At 39.4% G+C, this 24,091-nt stretch overlaps 1 protein-coding gene across 1 annotated transcript; it reads left to right on the top strand.

The window, feature by feature from the left end:
- Positions 1 to 11,332: 11,332 nt before the first annotated feature.
- Positions 11,333 to 20,193, top strand: LOC308100098 (uncharacterized protein). The gene is made up of 4 exons (XM_080448999.1): positions 11,333 to 11,403; positions 15,079 to 15,153; positions 16,152 to 16,256; positions 19,868 to 20,193. Exons 1-4 carry the CDS (start codon positions 11,355 to 11,357, stop codon positions 19,951 to 19,953), a joined length of 315 nt encoding a protein of 104 aa, XP_080305125.1. The 5' UTR covers positions 11,333 to 11,354; the 3' UTR covers positions 19,954 to 20,193.
- Positions 20,194 to 24,091: the final 3,898 nt, after the last annotated feature.

Here is a 24,091-nt window from a genome sequence, read left to right as displayed (position 1 = left end):
ATTTGAGTACTTTTTGGTACTCTTTTAGAGCGGGATGGTCTAAAAGAGAAGAGTAGATGTATGACGGGCAGTCCTACTCATCAGTGGTGGAAAATGTACTCAATTGCTTCACTTAAGTAAAAGTATCAATACTGCAATGTAGAAATACTCTGTTACAAGTAAAAGGCCTGTGTTCAGAATGTTACTTGAGTAAAAGTACACAAGTATTGGCATCAAAATATACTTAAAGTACCAAAAGTAAAATGGTTGAGAATAGCAGATCTACAAGCTCGTAGATCTGCTATTTTCAAATAGCCTATGTATAAAATAGGGCTAAAGTGGTTAATGTGGGCTTTGTAATATAATAATTTATATTTGCAAAGATAATTGCAAAGTAACTAGTAACAAAAATCACAAAACTCCTCCTTTTTTTCTGGCATCTGCCACTTGAATGAAGGTAACTTGATTGATTGACATCAAGAAGGGCCTGAAAACTAACAATGCAATGCTTTGTTTTCAAGAGTGTTGCGCGCGTGTCAGTGGCGTTACAAAGTTATACAAAAATATGCGAGGCAAAGATCCCGAAAACCTACCACTTCCATACACAATGGGAGGAAGACTGTTATTTCCCCACTATTTCCCATTCCAAGTGCGTTTGCCTTTTCATTTTTGCCAGTGCCGCTATTCCAAAGCCCCACCAGGTACATTTTTTTCAGTGTTTTCAGCAATGGGATCATGTTTTTCTTGTTGAGCTGGTCATTTTAAAAGTAGTTTAAAAAAAGTCAAAGAAAAGTGTGGGCACCCCTGATTTAGATTTTTTTTAAAAACTAAATTGAACACTATATGGGGCGCTACAGCAGTGTTTAACACTTCAAATGGCCATAACTCGGTGACTGCAGTGTGTAATGCAGCCATGCATGAATGTGTATATGCGTGTGGGCGTGCAGAAGAAGTTTCAGTCTGTCAGTCAAATGATTGTGTTGACAGGCAGATAGGATAGATGGTGCAACTATTCATTTAACCCAGGGGTCTTCAACGTTTTCAGCCCAAGGACCCCCTAGCTGAGAGAGAGATGAAGCAGGGACCCCCTCTATATATTGTATACAATTGTGTTTAAGATTCAACTTTTTTTGTTTACGTTTACTGTTTTTTTCCCCCTCTACACCTATACCTCTTTGCCAAAAATAGCCGATCTACAAGCTCACAACGCCTCGCAGCGCGAGGCGTTGTGAGCTTGTAGCATGTAGCATCCCTCCTCTACAAGCTAGCACGTAGCTTGTAGCATGTAGCTTGTAGCATCCCTCCTCAGAAAAGGGATGCTAGGGTTCAAGTGGTTAAGTAAAAAAAAAAGAAAAATCATATCACACAAAGATTTGGCGGACCCCCTGTAGTAACTCTGAGGACCCCCTAGGGGTCCCGGACCCCCTGTTGATGACCCCTGCTCTGTACTATGTCCCCCAGGGCCTCTACACATGTGACGATTTTTGACGGAGGCTGAGTCTTCTCGTCAGATGTCCAGTAAAGCAGAAAAAGTCACAAAAACAAAATCTGTAGCTACCTAGGTTACACCTAGGTAGCTACAAGGGGAGGTTTAACGGTTTAATGAACATTTAGATCCAGAGCCATTGTTATTATTTTCATCACTGTAAATCTGTGTAATTTACTGTTATATAATTGTTATAATTTTAGCTGTACATGTGGTGAGTTGTGTTCAAATACATGTATGACCCATTCCTCCCAGTTTACTTCTACACCACTGTTTCAACCAGAATGAATGCAATGACATGTGTTTAAATGAATACAGATGGCATCGATATGAATATAAAACGGCTGCTGGGTCGCAAGACAAATTTCAGTGTGAACTGACAATAAAGTATTATCGTATCGTATCGTATCGTATTTAACATGGCAGAATAATAATTTTGGTTTTGTTGTGTTACAAATATCAGACATGTGCCTGGTACGACTGAAGAACTCAGAGAAGATCAACGTAGACGCACACTCCGTAGCTTCAGTGCCAAAACTTAACTTTATTGGCATTACTGTAAATACTGTATATGGTGTCTATTTAAAAGCCTGCCAGGTAGACTTAATAAGCTGTTTCTAAGGGCACATCATACATCTCTTTGATCTCCTGTCACAGCTCCGCCCATCGCTGCAGGACTTAGCGTGCATAGTTATTTTCCTCCTGTGAAAATAGACAAAGCACAATAAGGACTGTCAACAATCACCCCTGACATGTGCGTGAGGGACATACACGTAAGCTGTGACACAGCATAGAAATATGCATTCACATTGGCCTATACTTTGCGACTGTCTGCTAGTTGTGACGATTTTGCTAGTTGCTGTCTGGCTCGGGGGTAGAGTGGCCGGGTAGAGTGAACTGGAAACCGCAAGGGTTGGGGGGCGAGTTTGTGTCGAAGTGTCCTTGAGCAAGACGCTGAACCCCTAATTGCTCCCGATGAGCAGGTTGGTGCCTTGCATGGTTTCCTCCGCCATCGGTGTATGAATGTGTGTGTGAATGGGTGTGTGAATGTGTGTGTGAATGGGTGTGTGAATGTGTGTGTGAATGGGTGTATGAATGTGTGTGTGAGTGTGTGTGTGAATGGGTGAATGTAATGCACAATCTATGTAAAGCGCTTTGGATAAAAGCGCTACATAAATGCACCATTTACCATTTATTTTACCGTTTAGTTAATTGTTTTATTGACTTGGATATTTCACTTTAAAAAAAGAAATGGGTCATTTTATCGTCTACTCAGGCTTTTGTGAGCCCCCCAGACACTTTTTAAGTTGCTTGATTCAGTATTTAGATATTTATTTGATATTCATTTTTATCAGACACGCCCCCTTCCTATACAAACCCATTGTAACTTCAAACTCCCTTTTAACCGTGTTTCACTGCAAGCTGATTTTTTTGTCTGGGATTACATACTTTTATGTTATGATAAAATAATTGGCCCGTCACGGGGGCAATTGTAACACCCTGACTTATTGCATTAAAAGTCATATTTTAGTCTTGTCCTTACTAGTGAAAGCTTAATACATGGTATTAGTAATTAGAGTCCATATGTATGTTTCTTAAAACAAAAGATGACTAGTATATTTGAAGTGTACTGTGAATTATGAAGGAAAATGTAAAAAGTGTTACTTTTGACCCCGGTCTTCCCTACCTGTGGGTTGTATTTAGCTATTTTAAGAAGAAAAAAAGAGAAAGAGGGGTTTAATTGCTTTTCCATTCCATATCGCTACACTTGGTGTCTGTCTGTCTGTCTGTCTGTCTGTCTGTCTGTCTGTCTGTCTGTCTGTCTGTCTGTCTGTCTGTCTGTCTGTCTGTCTGTCTGTCTGTCTGTCTGTCTGTCTGTCTGTCTGTCTGTCTGTCTCTCTCTCTCTCTCTCTCTCTCTCTCTCTCTCTCTCTCTCTCTCTCTCTCTCTCTCTCTCTCTCTCTCTCTCTCTCTCTCTCTCTCTCTCTCTCTCTCTCTCTCAAACTAAGGCCTGAATGAAAAGCCAGCAATGCCTATAGCCATAATTATGATGCAGTGTACAGTACAGTACAGTACAGTACAGTACATTACTGTACATGCACCCACTCCCCTTTGCAGCTAAGTGGCCCCTTTTGCTTATGTAATGTGTTGTGGAAGCACTGTCTGCACTGATGACAAAATCCCAAACATGGATTAGACTTGGACCATGATGCCACATTTAATGCCCGTCTCAGGACTGCCACCTACCAATATACAGTAGATCAGGGGTCTTCAACCTTTTCAGGCCAGGGACCCCCTAGCTGAGAGAGAGAGAGAGATGAAGCTAGGGACCCCCTCTACATATTATTGTATAAAATTGTGTTGCAGATTAAACCTTTTCATAGATTTCATCAGTGTTGTGTGAACTAATGTATTTTGATTATTTCACTTAAACCCTCAGTACTTAGTCATCTCGGTCTAGTAATCTAGGTAAAAGTGCAATATATCAGCTACTGTACCTACTGTCTTAAACAGATGAGACAAAAAGGAAAATCAAATGAGCAAGAGCTAAAACAAATAAGTGTATTGAATAAAGAAGATCCAATAAAACAAGAGCTTGTACAACTAATTGACAACAAGTAGGTAAGGCAAAGAGGAAGGGTAGTGTAGTGTTTCCTAAAGAGGTGGGTTTTCAGCCTGCGGTGAAAGATGGGCAGTGACTCTGCTGTCCTGACATCAGTGGGGAGTTCATTCCACCACTGTGGGGCCAGAACAGAAAAAAGCCGTGACTGTGTAGAGCGGCCAGAAGGACCACCGAGCGACGAGGCAACCAGTCGCCCCGAGGCGGCAGACCGAAGTGGTCGGGCAGGGGTGTAAGCCTTGCCCATAGCCTGGAGGTAAGAAGGAGCGGTTCCTTTCACTGCCCTATAGGCCAACACCAGGGTCTTAAACTGGATGCGAGCCGCTACGGGGAGCCAGTGTAGAGAACGGAGAAGGATAGTTGTGTGGGAGAGCTTGGGGCGGTTGAACACCAGACGAGCTGCAGCTTTCTGAACAAGCTCCAGAGGTCTGATGGCAGACGCCGGGGCACCAGCAAGGAGGGAGTTGCAGTAGTCCAGGCGGGAGATGACAAGAACCCCACTGAGCTAGTGTATATCTGATCACTCTAATCTCTCCCTCTGCTTCCCCTCACACGTGTTGTTTCGCTGTTTGTTTATGTTCAATAGTTAGTTATTTCACACGCCATCATAATAATTATGTTTATATTTGGGTTCATCTGTTAATTTGGTTCAGAGTTAATAAAAGCATTTGGACAAAGCAACCTTGGTGTGTCTCCCAATTGTTGTGTCCAAAGAGCGAGGTCAAAAAAACATTAAATTGTGGCCTTAGTTTGATTTACGTGTGCGGCTGAAAAACCAGAAAGGGCAGCTGTGAAACAACAGCAAATGCGCCATGCGCACGCACAGCCATTAACCACTTCAGCCCTATATAGGCTACATTTTGTTGTATGACAAATAGCTAAAATAACTGATCTACAAGCTCACAACGCAACACTACGTGTTTTGAGCTTGTAGATATGCTATTTGTCTTATTTTGAAACATTGACACCTGAGGAGACCCCGGGCAGACCAAGGACCAGATGGGGGGGTTATAATCTCCACACTGACCTTGGAACGCCTCGGGGTCCCCCAGGAGGAAGTTGCTAATGTTGCTCTGGAAAGGGAAGTCTGGAAATCTCTGTTGGAACTAGGCCAGGGGTCTTCAACGTTTTCAGCCCAAGGACCCCCTAGCTGAGAGAGAGATGAAGCAGGGACCCCCCCTCTGTATTGTATCAAATTTTGTTTCAGATTCAACTTTTTTTTTGTTTACTTGGTCTGCTCTTTTTTCCCTCTACACCTATACCTCTTTGCCCCCCAAAAAAAACAGATCTACAAGCTCTCAACGCCTCGCAGCGCGAGGCGTTGAGAGCTTGTAGATCTGCTATTTTTGGCTAAGGTTCTCTTCAGAATAGGGATGCTAGGGTTCAAGTGGTTAATGTAAAAAATATATATATATCACACAAAGATTTTGGCGGACCCCTCAGTAACTCTGAGGACCCCCTAGGGGTCCCGGACCCCCTGTTGAAGACCCCTGAACTGAGCGGTTGAAGATGGATGGGTGGATGAAACATTTTATTTTTTGGAAAATATTTCCCCAAAATAAGGACTCCGGTGAAAATGGTTAAAAACTCATTAAAACCCGGAAAGCATTTGTGGTCATTTTAGATTTTAGCCTTTGATCTACAAGCTCACAGAGCGTCACTTCGCGCTAAGCTGCGAGCTTGTACATCTGCCATTTTTGAACATTTTCGACAAATCATCTCTCCTGGGGGTCCCCGGCACAAAATAAATGCAGATGGGGGGGTCCTCGGCCAAATATATATATATATATACATTTTGGGGGTCCTTGGCACGGAAAAGTTTGAGAACTACTGATTTAGAAGGCATTTGCAGAGTGGGCCCCAGAATGGGTATCAGTTGGATACTGTGGGTTAGCAGTTAGCACTTAGCAGTTAGCACTTAGCATTGCAAGTCATTTTTAACAGGATGTCTTTCATTTGAAGACATTTTCAGACCCTGGGAATGATTTCCCTGCAGCCATCGCCAAGGTTAATGTAAAGATACACAATTGTACCCAATGAGTAAAATATATACTGTCAGAGTTGATCAACAAATTCATGAATGTGTGTGTGTGTGTGTGTGTGTGTGTGTGTGTGTGTGTGTGTGTGTGTGCAGGGGTGGGGGCCTCCATAAGATGGATCTGAGGGCGGAACACGCGCGCGTTGCGTAATAAACTATATTTTAAACCGTGTGAGACGATGCTTGATATTATGTTTGACATTTAAAAGATGTGTCAATATTGCAATTAACTCCAATATGCAAATAACCTGTATTGTTATAAAAATGCATTCCAGAATGTAAAGAGTGCTGCGTTCATCCCTAGATATGTGCAGAAACCGGTTTATTAATTGCAATGGTACAGTACATAGCCTACACACAAACATGCGTGCCAAATGCACACTCAACAGCCACGTGTCATGTAGACTGAAAGAGCGAGCCCTATCGATGGTCTTGAAGGGCGGATCCAAACCCAGGCCGTTGGATTCCAACGCCGCTTCCTATTGCTTGTGTTATATAACTGATTGTTATATAACATATTAATATCATTATGCTTACAGTATTAAGAATAATGATATATTATATGTATTTATATGACGATTTCATTAAGAAATTTAAGTTGAGAGCAGTGGTTAAATGTCGCCTATATTTTGGGGGTACTTAAACATTCAGTCTAAACACTATTGCGAGTGTAACACACATGATATAGAGTGGATTACATTGACATTTTGCCCATGAAGAACTAAACCTAGACGTATATATTATTCTTGACGCGTGTGTGTGTGTGTGTGTGTGTGTGTGTGTGTGTGTGTGTGTGTGTGTGTGTGTGTGTGTGTGTGTGTGTGTGTGTGTGTAAATAGCCGATCTACAAGCTCACAACGCGTCGCGATGCGACGCGTTGTGAGCTTGCAGATCTGCTATTTTCAAATATGTTTGTACTTTTACTTTTGGTACTTTAAGTACATTTTGATGCCAATACTTTTGTACTTTTACTCAAGTAAATGTTTAATTCTGGACTTTTATTTGTAACAGAGTATTTCTGTATTGCAGTATTGGTACTTTTACGTAAGTAAAGAATGAATGTGAGTACTGTTTCCGCCACTGGGGGTCAGAGTTCCAAGGGTAGACCATGAAGATACAGTGTACCAGTGTGTCCAGTGATCACCAGTGTATGCCTTCCAATACTCGCTCTGTGTGTGTGTGTGTGTGTGTGTGTGTGTGTGTGTGTGTGTGTGTGTGTGTGTGTGTGTGTGTGTGTGTGTGTGTGTGTGTGTGTGTGCGTGTGCGTGTGCGTGTGTGTCTCTTTGTGAGAGACAATGCGTGCTGGTTTTGACAGGTTGTTTCAAAAGATTATCCACAACATTGATTGTTGGTCCAGGAACGATTAGAATGAATGACCTAAGATCCTTCCCCGGTGAGGTGGGTGAGAGAGTTCGTGCGACGCGTTTGAAATAATTCTTAAGATGCCAGTGAGCGGAAGAATAATGGCACTTAAAGTACAACGATGATGACTTGTGACAGAAGTGACAGCATAATAGCTGTTCCACTATGGGACATCACATTCTGACACCTGGGGCCTGTTTCATAAATTCAATAAAATCATCCTGGAGGTAAAGGCAAATTCCAGGTATGAGAAGCCTGCCCAGCACAAGCGCAAATGCGTTCCAGATAATGTAAAGAGTGCTGCGTTAATCCCTCGATATGTGCAGAAACCGGTTTATTAATTGCAATGGTACAGTACATGGTACACACAAACATGCGTGCAAAATGCACACGCAAGAGCCACGTGTCATGTGAATTGCAACGACATGTGAATGGCAACGCATGTAAGCTCTTAGATCGGCTATTTTTGGTGAGTGTTCCCCCAGAATAGGTTTGCTGGGGTTCAAGTGGTTAAGGTGAATCAAACAGGCCTACATCCCGTTTTTTTTTTTTTTTTTTTTAATGAATACTTTACTTAATGTTACCGATTGTTATATAACATATTAATATTATTATGCTTACAGTATTAAGAATAATGATATATTATATGTATTTATATGACGATTTCATTATGAATTTTAAGTTGAGAGCAGTGGTTAAATGTCGCCTATATTTTGGGGGTATTAAACATTCAGTCTAAACACTATTGCGAGTGTAACACACATGATATAGAGTGGATTACATTGACATTTTGCCCATGAAGAACTAAACCTGGAGTTATACGTATATATCTTTAGTAATTCAGTCTCAAACTTAACCACTGAGTGGTGCAGAATACCTGTAAATGATCTATCACTGGATATTAGAGACAGAGTGACATGTGGTTCTGGGGACCCCCTGGAACTCCCTCAAGGACCCCTGGGGGTCCCTGGACCCCACTTTGAGAACCAATGTGCTATATCACCTTACATAACGTTAGATACAGTAGCTGTGCCTTTGTTTCAACTGGATATTATGTGCTGTGCTACACAATAAGAAAATATAATAATAATAATGGATGAATGAATACATGAATACATGAATACATGAATACATGAATACATGAATACATGAATAAATGATAGTTTCTTTTTTTGTTACAACAATGCTTTTTGGGTTCTAGAGCGCACGAGGCAACAAGGTAACAGACCGGCTTTAACCAAATTTGGTCCAAAAATAGCAGATCTACAAGCTCACAACGCCTCGCAGGTAGATCGGCTATTTTTGGCAAAGAGGTATAGGTGTAGAGGGAAAAAAGAGCAGACCAAGTAAACAAAAAAAGTTTAATCTAAAACACAATTTTATACAATATGTAGTGGGGGTCCCTGCTTCATCTCTCATCTATACAATATGTAATGGGGGGTCCCTGCTTCATCTCTCATCTATACAATATGTAATGGGGGGTCCCTGCTTCATCTCTCATCTATACAATATGTAATGGGGGGTCCCTGCTTCATCTCTCATCTATACAATATGTAGTGGGGGTCCCTGCTTCATCTCTCTCAGGGGGTCCTTGGCCTGAAAATGTTGAAGCTGCAAGGCACTATCATGGACCATTGGGACCATGTGGCCAATGGCATGGGACCATTGGCCACATGCCAGTCTCTCTCATGGCTCAGAGTAGAGGAGAGGTTGGCATGCAATGTAGTTTCTATATTTGTCATAGTAAACAACCAGTTTGTCTGTACTCACAAATACATTATGTGAGAGAGATAATCATAGTCATGCTACCAGGCAGGCTACTAGGGCTCACACAGTTAAACAAAAACCCAGAACAAATGCAATATGCAGATCTGTAATGTACAGGGCAATTACTATATGGAACACGTTGCCAGCTATGATCACTGAAGCACCCAGTAAGGCTAGTTTTAAGAAACCCCTTAAAAGACACATGATCAATGACCCTAATTTTAATTAACTGACCTGTAATTTAATGGATTGTCTTGCTTAGTTTTTTTTTACTTGACTTTTATTGTCTTGAAATGCTTTTAGCAAGACTGTACATGTATTTATTGTGTTGTGTTATTGTGTATTGTTGTGTTTGTTGGGGACCTCAGGAAGAGTAGATGCTACTTTAGTGGCAGATAATGGGGATTCAAATGAATAAAGAATAAATAATGGTGGCGCTATAACAGGCCAATCCGCGTTTTCTTTACTTATAACTGCACCGATCTGCATGACACTTGCAAGCACACTCCCTAGAGCCCAAGGAAAAAACCTCTGCCCTGCATTTTTCACATCTGCCTATTTAGAGCGCCACCAGGAGGCAGACATTTTGTAAAACATTTTTTTTTATATTAATCCTTCAGATTCTGCCCAATATCTCTATAGTCATGTGATCGAGACGGATCTGTCCGATTTTTCATATTCCATCCTGATTGGCTAACATTGGCTTCCAAAGTTTGCAGGATTGGTCCGTTTTGAACAAAATGCCTCCATGAACCATGAACGCAGTGTGCGATTTCCGTGAAATTTCCCACGCACATTCCCACTAGGCCGAGGAAGAAATGCCACCCTTTTCATATTGGCCTGTTATAGCGCCACCATCAGGTCGATTTTTATATTAAAAAAAAAAAATTGGGACAGAATGCCTCAAATCATGAACGCAGTGTCCGATTACCGTGAAAGGCCTATAGGAAGGAAATGGCATCCTTTTCACATTGGCCTATTATAGCGCCACCAGGAGGCCACAATAACCTACCTGACCTGGCAGAGGAGCACTTTTTTCGAGTTTCCCCTGGATTCCTCGGATCATGACGCAACTCTCCACATATAGGCCCCTGCCCCACCCCCCACCCTGATAAGCACTTGGAATGTTGAGGAGTTGAGGCATTACATTTAGTTTGACTCGGTTCCACAGATAAATATAGTGAAAATAGCAGATCTACGAGGCGTCGCGAGGCGTTGTGAGCTTGTAGATCATCTATTTTCCCAATTTTATTCTAATATTATTTGACAATTTGGCCAACGTTTGACCACTCTTTATAGTATAGTTTGTTGATTACGTTTGATGCAGTAAATGGTCTTTTACTTTTCTTGGTATTAAAAAGGTCCTAAAATGGTCTCTTTTACTGTCATGTGGGGGCCGACCCGCAGGTTGAGAACCACTGTTTGATCACGTTCCCAACCTGTTACCAACGATCAGTGGTGTAAAGTAACTAAGTACATTTACTCAAGTACTGTACTTAAGTACAATTTTGAGGTACTTTAACTTTACTGGAGTATTTCCAATTGTCTATATTTTTTACTTCTACTCCACTACATCTCAGAGGCACATATTGTACTTTTACTCCACTACAATTATTTGAGAACTATAGCTACTAGTTACTTTGCAGATATAAATTATTACATTATAAAACATACATTAACCACTTCAGCCCTGTTTTATACCTAGGCTATTTGAAAATGAGATCTGCTATTTTCAAACATTTTAGTACTTTTACTTTTGGCACTTTGATACCAATAATTTTTTATTCCAGACTTTTACTCATAACAGAGTATTTCTACATTGCAGTATTGATACTTTTACTTAAGTAAAACGTTTGAGCCAACGGTGAACAAACACCTTGTTGTCTCTGACCCAGAGAACAACACACTGTCCTGAACCCAGCCTGTCCTGTGCTGACCCCACTGTGTGTGTGTGTGTGTGTGTGTGTGTGTGTGTGTGTGTGTGTGTGTGTGTGTGTGTGTGTGTGTGTGTGTGTGTGTGTGTACACAGGGCAGTATAAAGAGCAGAGCCTGCAGTCAGTCAGTCAGTCAGTCTGCTGTCTGTCTGTCTGTCTGTCTGACAAGATGATGAAACCCACTCTGATCCTGTTGCTGCTGCTGCCTCTCTGCTTAGGTGAGACAGGCGCGCGCACACACACACACACACACACACACACACACACACACACACACACACACACACACACACACACACACACACACACACACACACAGGTTTGTTTTACTATACTTGTGAGGACATCAACGCTTTAGGACAGCCATTTTATGAATGTCATTTAAATATATTTTGCTATTTTTAACCGTAAGCATGAAGCCGAAAAACAGCAGATCTACAAGCCCACAACGCGTCGTGCTGCGACGTATTGTGAGCTTATAGATCGGCTATTTTTCGGTCCATGACACTGGCGCGCAACTAAGTATAAATCATGTTTAACTCTAATTCTAATCCCTAAACCTAACCTCTAAATGTCTAATCCTGACCTGAATGTTTTTCTAATTGTAAACGTATCTCTAAAGAAATATGTTTTAACTATAAAACAACCATTTGTCTGGTGAGGACCAGGAAAACGGTCCTCACAATGTATATTTCTTCAAATTCTACTAAACTTGGTCCTCGCAAGTATATAGTAATAAAACACACACACACACACACACACACACACACACACACACACACACACACACACACACACACACACACACACACACACACACACACACACACACACACACACACAGAGTAGTGTAGTGTAAACAAAGTAACTAAGTGCATGTACTCGACGACCTTGCAGGATTATGCAAAGGCTAAAATGTAACTTAGATACAGTAGCATGTTATGTAGACAGATGCCAGGTCATTGTTGACCTGGTATCCTATAGTGTGTATAGTTTCAATGTACAGGCTGATGATAGGTTCTTGGTTTACGTATGTATTAGTTATTATTAGATTCTTGGTTTACTTATGTATTACTTTATTATTAGATTACTATTTTTATGCATTTGATGTATTATGATGTATTATCTATCTTGTGTCCTTGCTCTTGATTAAGAGCGTCTGCTAAATGCCTAAACTGTAAACTTTAAACTGATGTACTCAAGTACTGTACTTAAGTACAATTTTACTTTACTGGAGTATTTTCAGTACTTTTACTTCTGCTACACTACACCTCAGGGACAAATATTGTACTTTTTAATCCGCTACAATTGTGTGACACTGGCGCACAACCAAATATAAATCTAATCCTAACCTCTGACTGTCTTATCTTAACCCAATAACCAGTGGTGTAAAGTAACTAAGTACATTTACTCAAGTAATGTACTCAAGTACAATTTTGAGGTACTCCACTACATCTCAGAGGAAAATATTGTACTTTTACTCCATTACAATTATTTGTAAACTTTAGTTGCTAGTTACTTTGTACATTTTGATTATTATCACAAAACATGTACATTAACCACTTCAACCCTATTTACATTTCGGCCATTTGAAAATAGCAGATCTACAAGCTCAGATTGTGTAGATCTGCTATTTTCAAAAGATTTGTATACATTTGAAAACTTGAAATCGGACATTCTGCATAATGACTACTTTTACTTTTGATACTTTAAATATATTTTGATGTCAATACTTTTTTTTACATTTGTACATTTTGAATTCCGGACTTATACTTGTAACGGCGTATTTCTACATTGCAGTATTGATACTTTTACTTAAGTAAACAAATTGAGTACTTTGCCTATAACCCCTGAACCTAACATCTATAATAATATACTTTTTAAACCATGAAACATGCTCTTTGTTCTCGTGAGGATCATGGAAATGTTCCTCTCATTGGCCCCGATTCATAAAGGGATTTACGACCATATTTTGTACCTACCGGCATTTAGGACAAATCCTACACCTGCAGTCGGATTCATAAAAGTTTTTTGGTCTGTGTTTTGTGCGTCAGGTGCGCACGTTCTCAGGTCAGCCCTGAGGCTGTCTTACCAGGGCTGAAATGTGCGTATGTCTTTAGAATGCTTTATTCTTCATGCCAAAATCAATTACAACAGTGGCAAACCTCAAATAAAATATATATATGCCCAACATTTGTCAACACATATATATAAAAAATAAAAAAATAAATGTCAAACTATATATTGCTTGTAGCCTAGTATGCATCATATAGACATGATGTAGATTCCACCGCTTTTTATTTATTTTCTAGGCTATCAGTTGCATTTAGAGTTGAATTATTAGGTCCCCGTCCCTCAGTGTGTTTGCCAGCGGGCCATCTCAGCCAAAGTGTCACGTAATAATGAAAATAGGCTATGATGCCTTAATGAAACTGCGGAGGGACTGACGCACCTCTGTCCGTGCTGCAGTATTAATTTGTAGGCTAATAGTCTACTGTAGGCTACTCTACTGTATTTTGATCACATGAACACCACACACAACAGATCTAATATTCCCCATTCCGACGTAGGACAGTGATATATTAATCAAAAATGCACTAATTTAATCAATAAGTAATCAATAAGCTCTGGTCCATAATCGGATAGCAGCGTTCCACTTGTATGCTGGATTTCATCATCTTTTTACCTTGGTAAAAGTCCGCAATGTTCATTAGAAAAGGCTTATATATATCCTTTCCACGTTTTATTAGCCTTTTATTGACAAGAAAGAGACACTGGTGTTTACATGACAAGAATGAGACACTAGTGTCTACATGACAAGAAAGAGACACTGGTGTCTACATGACAAGAAAGAGACACTGGTGTCTACATGACAAGAAAGAGACACTGGTGTCTACATGACAAGAAAGAGACACTGGTGTCTACATGACAAGAAAGAGACACTGGTGTCTACATGACAAGAAAGAGACACTGGTGTCTACATGACAAGAAAGAGACACTGGTGTTTACATGACAAGAAAGAGACACTGGTGTCTACATGACAAGAAAGAGACACTGGTGTCTACATGACAAGAAAGAGACACTGGTGTTTACATGACAAGAAAGAGACACTGGTGTCTACATGACAAGAAAGAGACACTGGTGTGTCTACATGACAAGAAAGAGACACTGGTGTCTACATGACAAGAAAGAGACACTGGTGTGTCTACATGACAAGAAAGAGACACTGGTGTCTACATGACAAGAAAGAGACACTGGTGTCTAAATGACAAGAAAGAGACACTGGTGTCTACATGACAAGAAAGAGACACTGGTGTCTACATGACAAGAAAGAGACACTGGTGTCTACATATTGACGAGAAAGAGACAGCGGACAAAGTGGTACAGTCAGCTGGGGCATTAAGGCCACGGTGGCCTCAGGACAGGCACTTTTTGAGGGCCACAAGGCCAAACTGAGGGGCAACGAACGGCCATGGCCTTCATGGCCTCCCCTGAAATTCCAATTCAAAAGTAGCAAAAATAGCCGATCTACAAGCTCAAAACGCGTCGCAGCGCGACGCGTTTTGAGCTCGTAGATCGTCTATTTTTGCTACTTTTGTGTGAAATAGAATGGCATTAATTTACAAGAAAAGGTCAGTCTGTCTGCCCGACAGTATATGCAATGTGGCCCTCTGGAGTGAGTGTGGAAATATAGTGGCCCTCTGCATCATCAAAGTTGCCCACCCCTGACTTATACTGTTACTTCTACCCATAGAGTAAGAGTACTGAGTACAAATATTGTTACTTCTACCCATAGAGTACTAAGTGACATGAACGTATTGTATCATGAAGACATATGCCATGATTTTGTGAATGTAACCTTAACTGTACCTTTAATATTTGTGTCCTTGTAGCTGGGGGGGAATTCGGCCAAGATCATCAAGATGGTGCACTTGGTGACGAGTTTTTGATTTTTGGCATGGCTTTAGGTATGGGCATAAGGTTTTCAAAAACCATCGCAAGCAAGCTGGGCTCGCCCCCTAGTGGTCTGTTTGCAATGATTCCGATATTAGATATTTCAGTATATGGTTGAAACCCCAAATAATTGATAGAAGAGATTTTTCTATGGATTCTGTTACTATTGGGTATGCTAAATATCATACAAAGACTTCTGCAAAGGCATCATTTTCAAGATGGCGTCCACGATGGCTGCCGGGAGCTTAAAATGCCAATAAGCTGGGAGGGAATATGTAAAAAATCGTAAGAATTGTGCACTTGGTAACTAGTTTTTTTAATTTTGGCATGGTGTTAGGTATGGGCAAGGTTTTCAAAAACCATCGCAAACGAGTTGGGCTCGCCCCCTAGTGGTCGGTTTGCAATGAATCCAATACTAGATAGGTCATATGGTTGAAACCCCAAATAATTGATAGAAGAGATTTTTCAATGGATTCTGTTACTATTGCATATAATGCTAAATAACATACTAAACATTTAGGGAAATTAAACTTCTGGAAAGGCATCATTTTCAAGATGGCACATATTCCCCCCCAGCTTATAGGCATTTTAAGCTCCCAGCCATCTTGAAAATGATGCCTTTCCAGGAGTTAGATTTTCCAACATTTTTAGTATGTTATTTAGCATGTTATTTAGCATGTTATTTAGCATGTTTAGCATACATTTTTGGCATGGAACACCATGCCAAAAAATTTAGAACTTGTCACCAAGAGCACAATTTTTATGAATTCCCTCCAGCTACCTTGTATGCTCTGCTTTGTGGACATAAATAATTAAAATGTGTGTTTGTGTGTGTGTACATGTGCATGTGCATGTGCATGTGCATGTGCATGTGCATGTGCATGTGTGTGTGCGCGCGTGTGCATGTGTGCGTGTGTGTGTGTGTGTGTGTGTGTGCATGTGCGTGTGCGTGTGTGTGTGTGTGTGCATGTGCGTGTGCGTGTGTGTGTGTGTGTGTGTGTGCGTTCAACAGGGCAGACACAGTATAAAATCAGATGCTACGGGGAAGACTTCCTGATGCTGAGGAACCAGGTGCTGGACTGCACTGCCAAGGTCCCCCAGGCCTGCTACACGAGAAGTGAGTGTGTGTGTGTGTGTGTGTGTGTGTGTGTGTGTGTGTGTGTGTGTGTGTGTGTGTGTGTGTGTGTGTGTGTGTGTGTGTGTGTGTGTGTGTGTGTGTGTGTGTGTGTGTGTGTGTGTGTGTGTGTGTGTGTGTGTGTGCGTGCGTGCGTGCGTGCGTGCGTGCGTGCGTGCGTGCGTGCGTGCGTGCGTGCGTGCGTGCGTGTGTGTGTGTGCGCGTGCGCGTGAGTGTGATCTGCTATTTTCAAACATTCTAGCACTTTTACTCTTGGTACTTTAAGTACATTTTGATACAATGCTTTTGTACTTTTACTCAAGTAAATTTTGAATTCCAGACGAATTTACGTGTAACTTTGCAGTATTGATATACTTTTACATGAGTAAAACATTTGAGTACTTTTTCCACCACTGTTGGTACCTTTGTTGAACCTGTGAATGTGTTCATGTGTGTCGTTTACACACTGTGTCAACCTGTTTGAACAGGTTTACACACTGTGTCAACCTGTTTGAACAGGTTTACACACTGTGTCAACCTGTTTGAACAGGTTTACACACTGTGTCAACCTGTTTGAACAGGTTTACACACTGTCTCAACCTGTTTGAACAGGTTTACACACTGTGTCAACCTGTTTGAACAGGTTTACACACTGTGTCAACCTGTTTGAAGCAAAGGGCTTGAAAGGTTTTACATTGAGTACGGAAGAGACGGTTCATATGAACGGCCTGTAGTTTCGCTGTTTTACCCCTGCTGGTGTCAGAAAGAATATTCTCTCAATGAAAGCGGATGGGTTTTTGACTTAACTTTAGACTTGATTTTCTTACCTTAATAAACATTGTCATAAATACTATATGCTTCCAGTCGCTAGTTTAAAGTCTCCTTTCAATCATCATGATATGCGTTTTGCTAAACGATGGTCCCATTTATTTTAAAATTGACGATAAAGTAGGCTATGCTCTAGGAGGGGCGGGATGATTTTATTGACAAGCTATACACAACCAATAGCATTCATTCCCCGCCCCCGCTCTTGATTGACAAGCTACCCAACCAATAGTATTCTTTTTAGGGATTGATTTCCGGTTCCTATTCCTGGTCGCTTTTTGGCATATATTAAAGGTGGCGGATTGCAAATTCCGCCATCGGTTTGTAGAAACCAGAGGCGTGGTTTAGACCAGGGGTCTTCAACGGGGGGTCCTGGACCCCTAGGGGGTCCTCAGAGTTACTATAGGGGGTCCGCCAAATCTTTGTGTTATAGGATTTCGTTTTTTTTACATTAACCACTTGAACCCTAGCATCCCTTTTCTGAGGAGAACTTTAGCCAAAAATAGCCGATCTACAAGCTCTCAACTACAAGTTGTGAGCTTGTAGATCGGCTATTTTTGGCAAAGAGGTTTGGTGTAGAGGGAAAAAAATAGCAGACCTAGTAAAAACAATTTTATACAATATAGAGGGGGTCCCTGCTTCATCGCTCTCTCAGCCAAGGGGTCCTTGGCCTGAAAACGTTGAAGACCCCTGGTTTAGTCCATGCTTTTTATACAGTCTATCTATGGTTTGAACATGTTATTATGAGTACATACTGTATTAGACACATGTTATTATGAGTACATACTGTATTAGACACATGTTATTATGAGTACATACTGTATTAGACACATGTTATTATGAGTACATACTGTATTAGACACATGTTATTATGAGTACATACTGTATTAGACACATGTTATTATGAGTACATACTGTATTAGACACATGTTATTATGAGTACATACTGTATTAGACACATGTTATTATGAGTACATACTGTATTAGACACATGTTATTATGAGTACATACTGTATTAGACACATGTTATTATGAGTACATACTGTATTAGACACATGTTATTATGAGTACATACTGTATTAGACACATGTTATTATGAGTACATACTGTATTAGACACATGTTATTATGAGTACATACTGTATTAGACACATGTTATTATAAGTACATACTGTATTAGACACATGTTATTATGAGTACATACTGTATTAGACACATGTTATTATGAGTACATACTGTACACATGACACATGTTATTATGAGTACATACTGTATTAGACACATGTTATTATGAGTACATACTGTATTAGACACATGTTATTATGAGTACATACTGTATTAGACACATGTTATTATAAGTACATACTGTATTAGACACATGTTATTATGAGTACATACTGTATTAGACACATGTTATTATGAGTACATACTGTACACATGACACATGTTATTATGAGTACATACTGTATTAGACACATGTTATTATGAGTACATACTGTATTAGACACATGTTATTATGAGTACATACTGTATTAGACACATGTTATTATAAGTACATACTGTATTAGACACATGTTATTATGAGTACATACTGTATTAGACACATGTTATTATGAGTACATACTGTATTAGACACATGTTATTATGAGTACATACTGTATTAGACACATGTTATTATGAGTACATACTGTATTAGACACATGTTATTATGAGTACATACTGTATTAGACACATGTTATTATGAGTACATACTGTATTAGACACATGTTATTATGAGTACATACTGTATTAGACACATGTTATTATGAGTACATACTGTATTAGACACATGTTATTATGAGTACATACTGTATTAGACACATGTTATTATGAGTACATACTGTATTAGACACATGTTATTATGAGTACATACTGTACACATGACACATGTTATTATGAGTACATACTGTATTAGACACATGTTATTATGAGTACATACTGTACACATGACACATGTTATTATGAGTACATACTGTATTAGACACATGTTATTATGAGTACATACTGTATTAGACACATGTTATTATGAGTACATACTGTATTAGACACATGTTATTATAAGTACATACTGTATTAGACACATGTTATTATGAGTACATACTGTATTAGACACATGTTATTATGAGTACATACTGTATTAGACACATGTTATTATGAGTACATACTGTATTAGACACATGTTATTATGAGTACATACTGTATTAGACACATGTTATTATGAGTACATACTGTATTAGACACATGTTATTATGAGTACATACTGTATTAGACACATGTTATTATGAGTACATACTGTATTAGACACATGTTATTATGAGTACATACTGTATTAGACACATGTTATTATGAGTACATACTGTATTAGACACATGTTATTATGAGTACATACTGTATTAGACACATGTTATTATGAGTACATACTGTACACATGACACATGTTATTATGAGTACATACTGTATTAGACACATGTTATTATGAGTACATACTGTACACATGACACATGTTATTATGAGTACATACTGTATTAGACACATGTTATTATGAGTACATACTGTATTAGACACATGTTATTATGAGTACATACTGCATGGCATCAGAGGAAACTGAAACATATGTGGGCCCTTGTTACAGTATGTATTTTATACACGTGGACTCAAAGAAAGGAATTAAAATGTGTGTGTGTGTGTGTGTGTGTATGCGTGTGTGTGTGTGTGTGTGTGCGTGTGTGTGTGTGTGTGTGTGTGGTACAGCTAACGGGGAGAAGGGTTGTGCGCGGCTGGCTCTGTGTGATCGTCCAGGATGGACCTGCTGCCACGAGAACCTCTGCAACGCCTGAACACCGTGAACCCCCCCCCCCCCCCCCCTCCCTCCTCAACTTTGACCTCCGACCCGGGGGGGTCAACGTCAACTTGGGAAACCCGCAACCAATCAACTGACTGTGTCCCAAAGATATCTGTTCAATAAACATTATAAATACATCTATAAAAATGGATGGAAAATGTCATCTTTATAAATGCATCTATTTTTTAAAAACTGATATATTTTCATGTTATTAAAACACGACGATTCATAACTTGCATTTTTGGGCTCTGTTCGTAATACATGTTAAGTTACATCACGAACCACTTGAACACTAGCTTCTGTATTCTATGGAGAATATTCGGCAAAAAACGCCAATTTATAAGGAGATACTAGCAGATCTAGTACAGAGCCCTGGGGGACCCCGGTCAACAAAGTATATAGGGTTTAAGTGGTTAAAGTATAGATATGAATGCAACTGTCAAATCATAGAGACAATACGTTTTTGATTTAATCTGCAGCAGTAAAGAACAAATAAAACACAATATCTCACATGATATTATTAGACATTTGACATTTTTTTTATTACTCATAACTTGCTAATAAACATTCCATAAAAATCCCAACATGTTTCCACCGGTTAAAATGTCTACCTTAACCTGGAACGCATCTGTGTCATTTTTTGATTTGAGCTAAAAAAGCATAATTGTACACTTTGGCTATTTTTGAAAAATCGAGAAAATGTGTGCAAATTAACATATTTATATTCTTTTAAAGCGAACATTTTTAACTCAAATCTTTGCTTCTGGGGGTCCCTGGAACAAAATATTCGGAGTTAACTGGTCGAAACATGTTGGCATTTTTATAGAAAAAACGTTGTTTTAACTTTAACTTCCTCTCCTCCACACGTTTTGAGCGCTCGGATCTCCTCTTCCTTTTTAAGTCCCACATTCCCGCTGATTCTAGAAGCACCTCAAATCAGTGGGGTAAAGTAACTAAGTACATTTACTCAAGTACTGTACTTAAGTAACAATTTTGAGGTATTTTTTTTCTTAACTGGAGTATTTCACATTTTCACTACTTTTACTTCTACTCCACTACATCTCAGGGGCCAAATATTATACTTTTACTCCACTACAATTATTTGAAAACTTTAGTTACTTTGTAGATTTTGATTATTATTACAAAACATACATTAACCACGTCAGCCCTATACCTGCATACATTTCGGCCGTTAGCTGATCTACAAGCTCACAATGCGTCGCATTCATATACATTTTGGGTGGTCCTTCACATGACAAAGTGTGAGAACCACTGATATACACAGCAACATACGTTGTTTTTCTTTTTTTAAACTGTTAGGATTTAGAAGACATTTGTAGAATCCCCCAAAAGCAAAGATTTGATTTACAATGTTGGTTTGAAAAACTAAATATATATATATATTCAAAGATTTGATTGACAATGTTGGTTTAAAAAATAATATATATATATATATATATATATATATATATATATATATATATATATATATATATATATATATATATATATATATATATATATATATATATATATATATATATATAAGATTTGCCAATATGTCACAAATAAAAAAAAAGAAAATACGGGTCTGTAACTCTGAGAGTGTACAAATGGAACCAAATGGACCCTTACGGGTCTGTAACTCTGAGAGTGTACACATGGAACCAAATGGACCCTTACAGGTCTGTAACTCTGAGAGTGTACACATGGAACCAAATGGACCCTTACAGGTCTGTAACTCTGAGAGTGTACAAATGGAACCAAATGGACCCTTACAGGTCTGTAACTCTGAGAGTGTACAAATGGACCCTTACAGGTCTGTAACTCTGAGAGTGTACTAATCGAACCAAATGGACCCTTACAGGTCTGTAACTCTGAGAGTGTACACATGGAACTGTAAGGGTTGCATTTGTACCCTCTTGAGTGTTATGGGGGGTCCGTAGCCTAATGCATATAACTCGGGGTCCTTGAAATTACAGAGTTTGAAGAAGCACTGATTTAAGAGTTTTAATGTTTCATCATAATATCATAATGATGAAATAAACGCTGTGTATTTCTTTTCTTTTTCTTTTTGATTGATTAAATACTGTATTACTCACTCTGTAAGCAGAGTGATGTGGTACAGTCAGTCATTAAGGCTAGAAGCACAAACAGTCCCAGGGGACTTGTTTCCATTGTGGTCAACAGGGGTGATGCAACTTAGATCAGGGGTCTTCAACGTTTTCAGGCCAAGGACCCCCTAGCTGAGAGAGAGATGAAGCAGGGACCCCCTCTATATTGTATGAAATTGTGTTTCAGATAAACTATTTTTTCCCTCTACACCTATAACTCTTTGCCAAAAATAGCCGATCTACAAGCTCACAACGCCTCGCAGCGCGAGGCGTTGTGAGCTTGTAGATCTGCTTTTTTGGCTAAAGTTCTCCTCAGAAAAGGGATGCTAAGGTTCAAGAGGTTAAAGTTATACAGTGCAGGTCCACAAATAACGATTTTTAGCAGCCTCTGCTGGTCATTACCGTCACTGCAGGCCGTTCGTTTATATCCTCTGTTACCCAGAATTCCATTTGTTTACACCGGAAGACGGAAGCGTTTCAAAAAGCGTTCTTTTAATTGTTTTATACGATCTGTGGATCGTTTCTCTTAGCCAGTGGAGCTTTAGTTACCGTGAGCTGTGTTTTCTTTTTCTGTTGTTTTTTGATCTTCAAATCATACAATCTCTTAAAATCAGCGTGAGGTTCCTTTTTGTTACTAGCGCGGTAGTTCCTGGCCAAACAGGAAACCGATGCGGTAGTTCCTGGCCAAACAGGAAACCGGTGCATTTCCGCTTCCGTTTTCCGGCCAGATGTCGTCATTTTCGCGGGAAAGACACCCCTATCACTGTTCAATAGAAAATATATGTATAAAAGGCTTTCGGGGGTGAGTGTGTGTTGTGAAACTCACAAAAGATATACAATTTAACTTTAGTTTTGTTGAAAAGGTTACCTAGTATTACTTTAATGTAAAAAAAAAAAAAAGCATCACACAAAGATTTGGTAACACTGAAGACCCCCTAGGGTCCTGGACCCCCTGTTGAAGACCCCTGACTTAGATGATGGAGAGGGCCACTATACTTACTCATTCCAGAGGGCCACATTGCATATACGACACAAATGAATGCCTTATACTTCGCCAATCTTTGTCACACAAAAATAACCAAAAAAAAAAGGATCTACAAGCTCAAAACGCGCCGCAGCGCGACGCGTTTTGAGCTTGTAGATCTGCTACTTTTTGCTATTTTTTAATTGGAATCCAGATTTTTTGGGGTGTTATTTTTTTATTGGAATCCTGAAAAGTAAAATTTTTATTTAATTTCAAATGCATTTAGTTATACTTATGTTAACTTTATGAACTTAAATACAAATACACTGGACATAAAAAATACATTATAATTGTAATACAAGTCAGTAAGCTACTAATATAGACTGAAGTCATTAAAGCGGGTCATGTTTGCATGTTTGGAATCATAACAGCTGAAATCAATAATATATCACTATTCCGATGTTAACCTGTGGGCCGCATTAACCCATTGATACCTAGAACGCATCTGTGTCACTTTAGATTTCTTTGGCTATTCAAAAATAGCAGATATACAAGCTCATAGCGCGGCACCGAGTGCCGCGCTATGAGCTTGTAGATCTGCTATTTTTGAAAAATCGTAAAAAAAAAAAAATCAGATTTTTTTAAGATTTAGAAAAAAAAATTAAGAATCGCCTCAGGTCTTAAAGGGTTAAGTGAAGGTGGGGGCCGCATGTGGCCCCCCGGGCCGCCAGTTGCCCATGTATGAACTACAAGCTCACGACGCTATGTGAGCTTGTAGAGATATAACATACAGAGAGCTTACGTGGGTAAGGTATGTTCAGTAATACAAATCTAAATCTACAAAGTAACTAGTAACTAAAAGTTTTAAAATAATAGGTAGTGGAGAAAAAGTACAATATTTTCCTCCAAGATGTAGTAGTGGAGTAGAAGTAAAAGTACTGGAAATTGGAAATACTCCAGTAAAGTGAAAATACTTTAAGTACAGTACTTGAGTACATGTACTTAGTTACTTTACAGCACGGGAACCACATCACCCTCATTGCTTGAAAAAATGC

Source organism: Gymnoscopelus braueri, assembly GCF_963280865.1.
Source record: "Gymnoscopelus braueri genome assembly, chromosome: 14".
In the NCBI taxonomy this organism is placed as follows: Eukaryota; Metazoa; Chordata; class Actinopteri; order Myctophiformes; family Myctophidae; genus Gymnoscopelus; species Gymnoscopelus braueri.
The sequence above is the reverse complement of the archived record's forward strand: the minus strand, read 5'-3'. Positions and strand labels throughout refer to the sequence as shown.